The sequence below is a fragment of the Sinocyclocheilus rhinocerous genome, unplaced genomic scaffold, assembly GCF_001515625.1.
Source record: "Sinocyclocheilus rhinocerous isolate Xijiao unplaced genomic scaffold, SAMN03320098_v1.1 scaffold72, whole genome shotgun sequence".
NCBI lineage: Eukaryota > Metazoa > Chordata > Actinopteri > Cypriniformes > Cyprinidae > Sinocyclocheilus > Sinocyclocheilus rhinocerous.
Genome location: NW_015628351.1, coordinates 2745183 through 2757240, shown reverse-complemented (window position 1 = coordinate 2757240; position 12058 = coordinate 2745183). Strand labels below are relative to the sequence as shown.

The following is a 12058-nucleotide window of genomic DNA, read 5'->3' as shown; positions in this document are numbered from 1 at the left end:
CTCGTATCCGGTGTAGACACGGTGAGAGCCACGCAGATGCACGTGAACACTTAATTCCGTTCACTTCCACGTCTATTTGTGCGAAATTATGTCAAAATGCATGTCTCTGCAAGTATCCTTGTAAACAGTTACTTATGGCTTAGGTGAAGGTAAACAACTGAGAAAGAAAATGGATGTGTGAGAAAATTTTGTAGCTTTAACACAGATTTATTAGATTTAATTTATACAGTGAAGACTTTGCAGTGTTATTTTACATGTGATTATTCAATTTCTGTACCTGAATACTGTTAGACTTACCTGAAAAATGTAAAGCACTGTTAATTTCATTTGCATCTTTGTTCTATTATATTTATCTATGCTCGTAATTAGTTTATTTTCTATACTGATTTACTCACCTACAAAATCACCCCAATCATTGATTTTTTTTTTCCAAATAGAGATATTCAAGTCATCTGGTGATTTTTTTTTTCATATCGCAATATATGTATCGCAGAAAAACAAAATATTGCAATGTGAGTTTTTTCCAATATCATGCAGCCCTAGTGACCCCCTTTGAATTAGTCATAAAATTGAATCTCATCATCAAGTCACAACAATATCCCACCTAAATTGTCCCTAAATTAGGCCTTTGTGATGTAAAGTAACTTTACGCGTGGCTTTTTTTCCCCTCATAATCTGCTGGGCTGCTGACTCGAGCACAGTCTAACTGCTTCGTCTTGTGTCTTTATGATCTGATTTTCACTTATTCATTAGCCTATTATCACTGCTCTTTTAAAAAAAGAAACTGGATCAAAGTAATCTCCGCTTTCTAACAAGCCACATTAAAGTAATAATTTCATAATGGGTAATGACAAGAGATGAAAAGAGAAGTGGTTCATTGTAATGTAAAACAAGAGTGAAAGGGAAGAATGTTCTCCTCCCTCTATTCTGGACACAGTGCAGCAGTTCAGGTTACTGACAGCGTAGAGCACTACTCCAGCATTCACACAGGCCCAGCCTCCCCAAAAGAACAGAGCATTATGCAAATCCCATCGGGCCAATCTCGCTGCTCACTGAGTTACAGCACTAAATGAATGTTCAGTGAGTTGCACACTCATTTTCTTTTTGCTGCACTTAACTGAAGCTCTAAAAAGGGCAACCTCATGGAAAAATGAAAAGACAAAAGACTTCAAGAATGTGTACAATACAAGTCTCCAGTGCTGACATAAATTATGTTTCTAAGTAGGGATGTCAAAATGACCGGTACTTTGTGACTGAAGCAGTTTACTGCAACAGCAGTTTTGTACAGTATCAACTCAATTCTAAAACTTCTTTTAATTTTCATATGTGTATTTGAACCGGTGCATTACAGAATGACTTGAAGGTAAATTGTAGCTTAATAAACTGCTTAGAATCTATTTTGTCATGATATATTATTTTAATTTACTTATTAAAGAATTTAATAACAACAGTAACAACATATTGTTGTTATTGTTATTACATAACTTTTTAAAATATAATTTATTATTAATAGTAACAATATTAGTGTTTAAATTATTATTATTAAATAATAACTTTAATAAAATTCACTGCTCTTACTTTTTCCATTACTAGAAGTGCACCAATAACAAACTTTTGTTTGATAAGTTGATAATCATTTTCATTTTATATACTATGATCAATACATTTTGGATATTAAAACTCTATATTATTATGTAAAAATAAAATTAAACTATTTAATGATACAGCTGAATCACAACATACCGTATGAAAAAAATGATAAACATTTTGACAGAATGTCTTGCAGTGTAAATTGTAGCTTAATAAATTGCTGAGGTCTATTACGTCATGATATATTACTATTATTATTTAATTATAAAAGAATTTAATAACAGCAATCATATTTTATTGTTGTTGTTGTCATTACAACACTTTTTTTAAATATAGTTTATTAATAATAATAACAATATCAGTGTTCAAATTATTATTATTATTATTATTAAATAGTAGCTTTAGTAAAATAATATAATTCATTGCTCTTACTTTTTTCATTACTAGAAGTGCACCAATAATAAACTTCTGTCTGCTAAGTTGATAATTATTTTCATTTTATATACTATAATCAATACATTTTGGATATTCAATTTCTATATTATTATGTAAAAAATAAAATTAATCTATTTAAATCTTACAGTTGAACATAACATAGCATATGAAAAAAAAGATAAACATGTTGAGATTTACTATTAAATTAAATTTTTTTTTTAAAGATTAACATGAATTGAGTGTTAGAGTGTTACAGTAAATGAGCAGCACAATTAAATATTAATGAACAAATAATAAATCTTATTACCAGCAAGTACTCATAATTAAAAAAACACTAATATCAGCCGATAACCATAACCAATATGGAGCATCGTGCATCCTTATTTCTTACCATCTGTACTGAGAAAATCCTATTTCTGAGTGCGTTGAAGATAATCAAAATTGACTAGATGTTTGTGTGGACCACATCAAAGCCTGTCTGATTTTCAAAAAAGAGAGTCAAAAAAAACACCATAAATGGCATAAAATAGCATAAGAGAATGACATACTGGTACAGGGCATCTGTAGAGGGTCAGAGTCTGCACGGTAGTATCCACTGCGGCATACACAGTTGGTTGCACCCTCGCTGGTAGTGCGGCTGTTGATGGGACACTGGAGACACTGCTGGTCCCCTTGAGATGCTTTGAAGGACCCAAATGGACATGCTGCATTAAGAAATGTAAAAAGAGACAATAGTAAATGGTAAATCAGAATTATTCATTTAGGAACTGATTTGATAAGCATGTTTTAAGATGTATCACATACATAAATGTCTGGAGCTCATTATTATCACTCTGACTCATTAATGTCTCCCCACATTAAGCACATTTTCTTATAAAACAGCCATCTTCATATTTCTGTCTGGAATCAAAGAGAAAAGTAGGAAGTGAAAGCCCTCATCATGTCTTCTGATGGGCCTCCTGTGCAGTTCTGAAGCTTGGTCTCGCACTGATAATCTTTTGTTTGGCATACAAAGAGCCGAATGGCACTCAGATACATCTGTGGAATAAACTAACAAAGACCTTGTTAAATCACAGCACAGTTTTTTCCCCTGCTGCCTAGTTTTACTGAAAACAAAATGCAAATGTGCTTGCGCTATTCAGAATTCTTTCTTAAATGAAGAATTTAATTACTTCAATGTTAATAAGGCCTGAACTGGATATTTAGGAATTCATTATGATTTTTCATCTGCTTCACAAAGGATCTGTCATGGCAAAAAAAGATGTTTACATGATACTGTATACAATTTATAAATAGACCAACTTTTTAACTTTCAAATCAGAAAATACAGGGCGAGGAAAAACTCTTATTACCAGCAAGTACTCATAATTAAAAAAACACTAATATCAGCCGATAACCATAACCAATATGGAGCATCGTGCATCCTTATTTCTTACCATCTGTACTGAGAAAATCCTATTTCTGAGTGCGTTGAAGATAATCAAAATTGACTAGATGTTTGTGTGGACCACATCAAAGCCTGTCTGATTTTCAAAAAAGAGAGTCAAAAAAAACACCATAAATGGCATAAAATAGCATAAGAGAATGACATACTGGTACAGGGCATCTGTAGAGGGTCAGAGTCTGCACGGTAGTATCCACTGCGGCATACACAGTTGGTTGCACCCTCGCTGGTAGTGCGGCTGTTGATGGGACACTGGAGACACTGCTGGTCCCCTTGAGATGCTTTGAAGGACCCAAATGGACATGCTGCATTAAGAAATGTAAAAAGAGACAATAGTAAATGGTAAATCAGAATTATTCATTTAGGAACTGATTTGATAAGCATGTTTTAAGATGTATCACATACATAAATGTCTGGAGCTCATTATTATCACTCTGACTCATTAATGTCTCCCCACATTAAGCACATTTTCTTATAAAACAGCCATCTTTATATTTCTGTTTGGAACCAAAAGGAAATGTAGGAAGTGAAAGCCCTCATAATGCATTCTGATGGGCCTCCAGTGCAGTTCTGAAGCTTGGTCTCGCACTGATAATCTTTTGTTTGGCATACAAAGAGCCGAATGGCACTCAGATACATCTGTGGAATAAACTAACAAAGACCTTGTTAAATCACAGCACAGTTTTTTCCCCTGCTGCCTAGTTTTACTGAAAACAAAATGCAAATGTGCTTGCGCTATTCAGAATTCTTTCTTAAATGAAGAATTTAATTACTTCAATGTTAATAAGGCCTGAACTGGATATTTAGGAATTCATTATGATTTTTCATCTGCTTCACAAAGGATCTGTCATGGCAAAAAAAGATGTTTACATGATACTGTATACAATTTATAAATAGACCAACTTTTTAACTTTCAAATCAGAAAATACAGGGCGAGGAAAAACACCCACCCTTGAAATGAAAAAAAAAAAAAAAGTAGTAGAGGAATGACAGCAGTTTTAAAAGATTTTCTCAAAATGTCAGTAAATGCCTTAAATGTATTACTGTATATGTCTTATATATTAGATTAGTTTATGCCTAGTGTTTTAGACATCTTCTGGAGCCTGCCACATTTTATTCAGTTTCCCACTTTCTGAACAGAATCAAAATATACAGTAAATAACAAAAAAATATATTTTTTCTGTTATTACATTCTGTCATTTCTATATTTTTCTGATTTTAATGTTCACGTGGGAATTCATAGTAACAACTTAACATATTTCATTGAATAATTTTTTTACAAATTTTTTAATAATACAAGTTAAATCACCATACTAAAATCAAAAATCATAAAATGTAATTCCCCGTGTTTTTGGGCATTGCTCCAGCTTGCTAACATGACAATCTGCCTGCATTGAGAGTATGAATGGGAGCAGCAGCCAGTGCGTGAAATTATTATGACAACTGTTCTTGCAAACTGATTTGCTGAAAGTATTAAAATAGCAAACATCATGTCTATTATTTCTTTAAAGCAACTTTAAAACAATACATATTTTGAAAAGTGCTACTTAAATAAAACATCATTTAAAAAAAAAAACAGCTTTTTCTCCCTTCAGTGCCATCTGGTTGAGAACCACAACCAATATCGGAGAAGGTAGCTGGAAAGATATTTTGGATCACGTTTCAGCTGTTTTTGTCCATATTAAGGAAGTCAATAGAGTCTAAAACTTTCAAGCTCTAAAAAGGATATAGAGGATTCATGAAATGAATCCATAAGACTGATATATCAAACATCATCTAATGTCTGCCTCATTGGTTCTGTAAGGATTAAAGAAACTCTGATACAAAAAAACTGCATTAAACACTTCACTTGTAGATTGCTACAAACCTGTCTCTCTTCTTCCATTCTTATCGAAAACACTTGAATGAGTTGTTTTCAACCAGGTATCATTATTTATTTAACAGCATAACCAGCTGGACATTAACCAATGAGGTTTCAGAAGCAGCCATTCAACTGTGACTGTGTTACTGTCGGTCACTGAAGCCCTGCGGATTGCGAAAGCTGATTCCAGATCATGTGTTCTCATTCCGCTGGATCTATCTGCCGCTTTTGACACTGTAAATCATCAGATCCTCCTGTACACCCCCTCTTCACTGGGCATCACAAGAACTGCATTTCATTGATTTGAATCCTATCTCACAGGTAGGTCTTTCAGGGTGGTGTAAGGATGAAAGAAACTCAGATACTTTGATCTCCTGAGAAACAGACAATACAAACATACACAGGCATCTTCGAGACACCCCACAGAGTGGAGGTGCAGGAAACGCCTTTCTCACATATGCATCAATTCCTTTTCATCCCCTTCCCTCCCCTTACCCATCCTCCCTCCACTTGGTTCACTCAGAATGGTCAATAGTATAATGTTCTACATCAATGCAAATAATATTTACAGTCATGTTTGATATCATTTGAATAGTCTCAGGGTGAGTGGTACAATGGTCTCACTCTTACAAAAGTAGACTAAAAGATAATACAGATCCTAAGAGTTAAGAGATATTTTGCTTACTGTAATGGGAGTGCCCTCTCCCAGGGTCTTCCATGTAAATTACCTTCTGTTCCCATTCTGTAGTCAGAGAGCCCGTAGTATGGAGTGTCTCCACACACTTTGTACTATGTATTTTCTAAAAGGTCAGGTATGCATCTTACTCTTAGATTCGTCTTTGAGAATTTTATGTCTTGTATTGATTTGATATCTTTGAGTTGGCTATGTAATTGGCATAATACAGTTACCTGACTGATAATAAATTGTTACATTTGATTTATTCTGACTTACTCTGAAATTATTTTCTCAAGTAGATTAAGTGAAAGCGTATGTTTCCGCAAATCTGCGTCCAGGGTTAAGTGCATACTAGATCTCAGGTTAGATGAAGCATGGCGCGCATCAGGTGAGATTATAGATTTCTGACTAACTGCTTGACCTAGTTAAGTTGTACTCAGTTGCGTTAACTATGGGGGCTAGTCATAGTACTGGTCATAACCACTGGTTATTGTCTCAACTTTAATTAAGTTGTACGTAGTTATATTAACTATCGGGGGCTAGACAAAGGGTCTAGCAGAACCGCTGATTAATGTTTTAAGTGTTAATAAAGTTGTACGTAGTTATATTAACTATCGGGGGCTAGGCAAATAGTACTAGCATAACCGCTGATTATTGTTTTGAGCATTAATTAAGTTTTACATGGGTAACTGTAGGGGGCTAAACAGAACTACTATTTAAAGAATGGTAAGCATGGGTAACCTATTAAATAGTATTAGTCATAAACCTCTGGCTAATGATCAGACTGGCGTGTGTGTGATCGTGGGGCCCACGTAGAGCGGCCGCCGTGAGGCACCCTGAGCGACATAGATTCCTAATGAACGAGTAAATATAAAGTAAAGAGTTAACTAGAATAACCAAATGTCAGAATAATAGCAATAATTAGAGACAGACAAACAACAAATTTGCCTTTCAACCTAAATTCGAGAGTCATACTAAAATGGAGTCAGATTAGATAATAAAATGGAGTCAGATTTGAGTTAAACCTAAATTGAATAACTTTGCGCGCTGAAAAGACCGAACATGCAAGAAACCTTCATCCACCACTAGATACCTTCCTTGGGCCAAGTGCATGGACCTTACAGTTCTCACACGTTACATGCCATATTTAATGGTCTTTGTACACTACCATTCAAAATCAGTAAAAAAATCAATAAAAAAAAATTCATTTATTCCTATGATGGCAAAGCTGAATTTTCAGCATCATTACTCAGTCTTCAATTGCATGTAAGCCGTCAGAAATCATTCTAATATGCTGATTTGCTGCTCAAGAAACATTTATTATTAAAGTTCAACAGTTGTGCTGCTTAATATTTTTGGGAAACTGTGATGCCTGTAAAATTTTTTCAGTGTAACATCAGCATGTAATTGACAGATTTGACATTTTTGGATGAACTATCCCTTTAAGGCGAGACACTGCAGGTGAATAGGGTAAAAATATTAACTAATAGTTATCACCTTACTTACCCAGTTGATTGATTACATTGATAATTGCAAACATTTTTTGTATTACAAGTTTTCTAAAATGTTATGTTTCAATATGCAAATGATGCATTATTTAATGAAATATGCACTAATTTGCATAAATTCCTAGTACAAAAATCTGAACACTGGATGAAGTCAGTTTCAAAATTCTTGTTTAATTTTTTTAATCTTCAGAATATAGACAGGAATAAAAATGTAAAGTTTGGTGTGTGTAAGTGCTACTGAAGTGGAGATTTATGGCTCAGTGTAGGAGAAAAAAACTCATTTTGAGAAAACGGCCTTTAAAAATATGTATTGTAATTGAAATCTATTGACACATATAGATAAAGTGCTATGAAATAAGCACTTAACAGTGTCTTTTGGATGTTTTCTTTCCACTAGTCTTTATCAACACTTTATGAAAAGCCAAAAAGCCCAAAATCTCAAAATTGACAGGTGCATGAAAAAATTGTGTTTTGCCTGCAGTGTCTCCCCTTAATTGTAAATTATTGATCCTAGCAGATGAAACTTTGACATATTTACATTTCTAGTGAATAGTCAGGACATACAGTACGTCATGAAACCGGGACTCTCTCTGGTGAACCGGGACGTTACCATATTTATAATTTAGAATATACTTAAAAATGAAGACTACACCATCCAGTCATGCGACTGCAGAATGATATGTTAAATTCACGCAGCAGTTTAACAAAACCCAAACTCGCATCATTTCCCAGTCACAGACTGCAAGACAGACAGCATCCTTTATTTGCTCACACCAAATCGGTCAACAGCTGCCACGTCTGCCCGTCGGCCAAAATAACCTCAACTCTCATAATAATACAAACGTTTGTACCACACAGAAATAGCCTACTGACCCCAACTGGGAATAAATCAACGGTTCAGGGTAAATGTAATGCGTGTCACATATCATCTGCAGGTGCAAAGCAATCAACACTTACCAAGAGCAAAGTGTGTTCTAGGAAGTACAATGAAACTCATTCTATTAGCCTAATACCCCAAATGGCTTTGACAGTAAAACATTACTCTTGGCTGGCACTCTCAGCCTATGATTGATGACAGAACATTCTCTTTCTGCCAGAAGGAATATAAGGCTTCCACGCTCACACATCAGAGTGAGTTAGAGCGGTGGACGCGGTGAATGAGGTGTTGGTTACAGTTGAATGAGGCAGAGTGGGTGTGAGTGACAGTGTACAGGAGTGGAATTAAATCTGTGGTACCACAGGGCTCCACAATAGAGACCGTGCTGTGTGAGAGGGAGAACGACAGCAGAACAATATCCCGCCGACATATTAGATGTGTGCGCCGTGTACTGTACATGACTGGAGTATTTAAGTAGGTGCTAATGGAATTCTGGGAGAAACTGATTAAAGACCTTTGTGGCACCGCACATTTTTTATAATCTTTCAGATCTGTTTATCTTCATTCCTGTGAGCAGTTGTGCTTTTTTATGAGGCACATTTTACAACAGGGAAATCACAGTAAACACTTTATTGCCTCAGTATAACAGTTTATCCTCTGGTGAAAGACATTAACTCACTAATTTAAAGGTGTGTAATTTTCTCAATGTTAAAGTACTTTCTTCCTTAAAAAGCGGAGACAACTATAAGTAAGACACTCGTAGGTTGATTCTCTCAAAGAGTAAAAACTGTGGGTCTGTTTGTTTGAGAATCTAGACCAGCCCAATATACCTCATCCAATGGCATGAGTTTGGGGGCGGCCTATCTGTTTGGCTGACCAATGGAAGATGAGGGGAGTGTTTGGCATTTTTGCAATTCCGTTTGGAGATGTCATGAGTGGTGGTGATTTTGATTCACTGAACAAATCATTGTAATATAATGAACCAAACGATGAAATGAATCAAAAGAATAATTTCACTTATGTGTTAAGTGAGTCTTAATAAAGGGTTAGTTCACCCAAAAATGAAAAGTCTGTCATTAATTACTCACCCTCATGTAGTTTCAAACCCGTAAGACCTTCGTTCATCTTTGGAACACAAATTGAGATATTTTTGATGGAATCTGAGAGCTGTCTGACCCTGCATAGACATCAACGTTCTGCGTCACACGGATACGCTGTTTCCGTTCAGATCAAATCAAGACAACGTAGGAAACCGATCCAGCGTGACGCAGCTGACACAGAACAGCATACGCTGTTTACGTCCAGTGGATATTCTCCAAAATGGCACCAGGTGATGCGGAGACGAATTGTTGAATAAAGTCGTTTTTTTTCCCCTTTTGCTTTCTGGACTTGGGAACATTTCAGATGCGTTGCTGTCTATGCAGGGTCAGACAGCTCTCAGATTCTATCAAAAATATCTTAATTTGTGTTCCGAAGATGAACGAAGGTCTTACGGGTTTGAAATGACATGAGGGTGAGTAATTAATGACAGAATTTTCATTTTTGGGTGAACTAACCCTTTAAGGTGCAGTCACATTTTTAGCTGCTTGGTGAAATCCAGTGGTTTTCAATAGGTACCTGCAAAATCAGGAAAGTGATTTCTGTGTGAGAAGTGCTTCATACATCAATACACTATTGACAGTGGTAAGTGGGAATTTTATGCAGAAATTTGTGACCGCTCCTTTACATTACATCATTAACAGTAGGTGGAGACTTATTGAGTCTTACTGACTCATTAAAGAAATAACTGACTCAACAGAATCGTTCAAAAACACAGAATTATTCACATAGGAGTATCTTATCCTTTATTAAAAGGATGGTTACATGGAATTATCTATAGAAAATGACAAAATAGCCTAAATAAATTAACTGGGTTTCAAAAACATCCTTGAATCATTTACTTTGTGTATCATCATGAATCATTTTTATACATTAAATAACTAGGATAATTCTTCCACCCAGGATTGATTCATATTTCGCACTGAATGAACGACATGCCCCCTTTCATTCAGCCGATTCTCATTCACGAACGACATGTCTCAAATCGAGTCTTGTTTAAACTCGAAAACGCCAACTCATTCACGAACAACACGTCCTAATTTGTTCATTTCGCTTACTAATGAGATGTCCCAGTTTGTTCAGTGTTTCCACTCAGAGTCTCGTTCAGACTCGAAACACAGACTCATTTAGTGCATTCGTTCAGAAGGGCCAACCAATGAAATGGTCCTTCACAGTCCACACTCGAATGCTACTCGCTCGTGCTACACTCAGCCTTTTAGGGTAGGAAAAACCACCAAAGTAGTCACACGTTTAAAAATGAGAGACTTATGAGTAGGCCTGGGCGATAAAGCGGTATCGATATTTATCGACGGTACAGCTTCTTCGATAACGATATAAAAAACTTTCGATATAGTGCACGATATAGGCACATGCTCTGAGTGACGCAGACAGCACACGCAAACATGAACACATGCTGAAATTAGTGCTGTGACTGCCTGTGATGAGGAGATTGTGAATAAAAAAATTTATATATGCAATGCGGAGAAGATCTTGATTGGGTTAAAACCGAAACTAAGCCATTCACACAGAACGCATATTCAGCGCATTTTTTAGACGGACAAATATGACTGCTGCACTGGCGTCTCACTAGGAATATGCCGGTATCAAATTCTCATGTTGCGGTTAATTTTATCACGGTATACGGTATTATCACGGTATTGAAATTTATTTGGAAAAAAAGTGCTGTCATAATACAGTATAACAGGTTTAAATATTTAAGTATTTGGCTCTGTGATGAACATCATAGCAAATACACAAACTGAATGGCTGTTTAAATCATTTAAGCACCTTTCAAAAACAGAAAGTAGTGCAGCTGCTTTGTTTACAGGGTTTCCGGGGTAACGGCTGCATTTATTGGGCTGGAGCCCTTCCTGGGCGGAACTGGGGATCAGGAGCCCTTCCTGGGCTTAACGACCCATCAGGAGCCCTTCCTGGGCTGAACTGGGGATCAGGAGCCCTTCCTGGGCTTAACGAGGAACCAGGAGCCCTTCCTGGGCTTAACGAGGAATCAGGAGCCCTTCCTGGGCTGAACTGGGGATCAGGAGCCCTTCCTGGGCTGGACTGGGGATCAGGAGCCCTTCCTGGGCTAAACGAAACATCAGGAGCCCTTCCTGGGCTGGACTGGGGATCAGGAGCCCTTCCTGGGCTGGACTGGGGATCAGGAGCCCTTCCTGGGCTGGACTGGGGATCAGGCGGTCTCTCCTCCTCATTTGGCCATGAATCCCCTCCATAGTCCGCTCACCCTCAGCCATGATGCAGGGGGCGGAGCTCCTCTCCGCGCTCACACCGTCCATGGCTTGCTCCCTCGTGGTGGGCACTGTCACCGGCTCTCGCACCTGGTCAGACGTGTTGGGCTCCATATCCGAGGCGATCCTCTTCTCAGCCGTGGGGCTTTGCTCCGGCTCGTGGATCGCGGCGGGAAATGGCTCTCCGTCATCGGTGGGCTCAGGTTTATGCTCCGTCCCGCGGGGTGATGGTGGGCTGGGCTCATGGTCCTGAGTGGAGCTGGTGTCGTCGTCAGCGATGCCCACGGTTAGCTGGGACTTGCAGGACACCAGCACCCACTCGA

At 37.3% G+C, this 12058-nt stretch overlaps 1 protein-coding gene across 1 annotated transcript in view; it reads right to left on the bottom strand.

Moving 5' to 3' along the window:
- The window catches only part of LOC107737672 (ephrin type-B receptor 2-like), a 75190-nt gene that overhangs the window by 22940 nt on the left and 40192 nt on the right, over positions 1-12058 (bottom strand). Inside the window, exon 4 of the mRNA XM_016549262.1 lies at positions 3619-3774. Within this exon, the coding sequence (XP_016404748.1) occupies positions 3619-3774 (156 nt within the window). The remainder of the gene's footprint in view (positions 1-3618; positions 3775-12058) is intronic.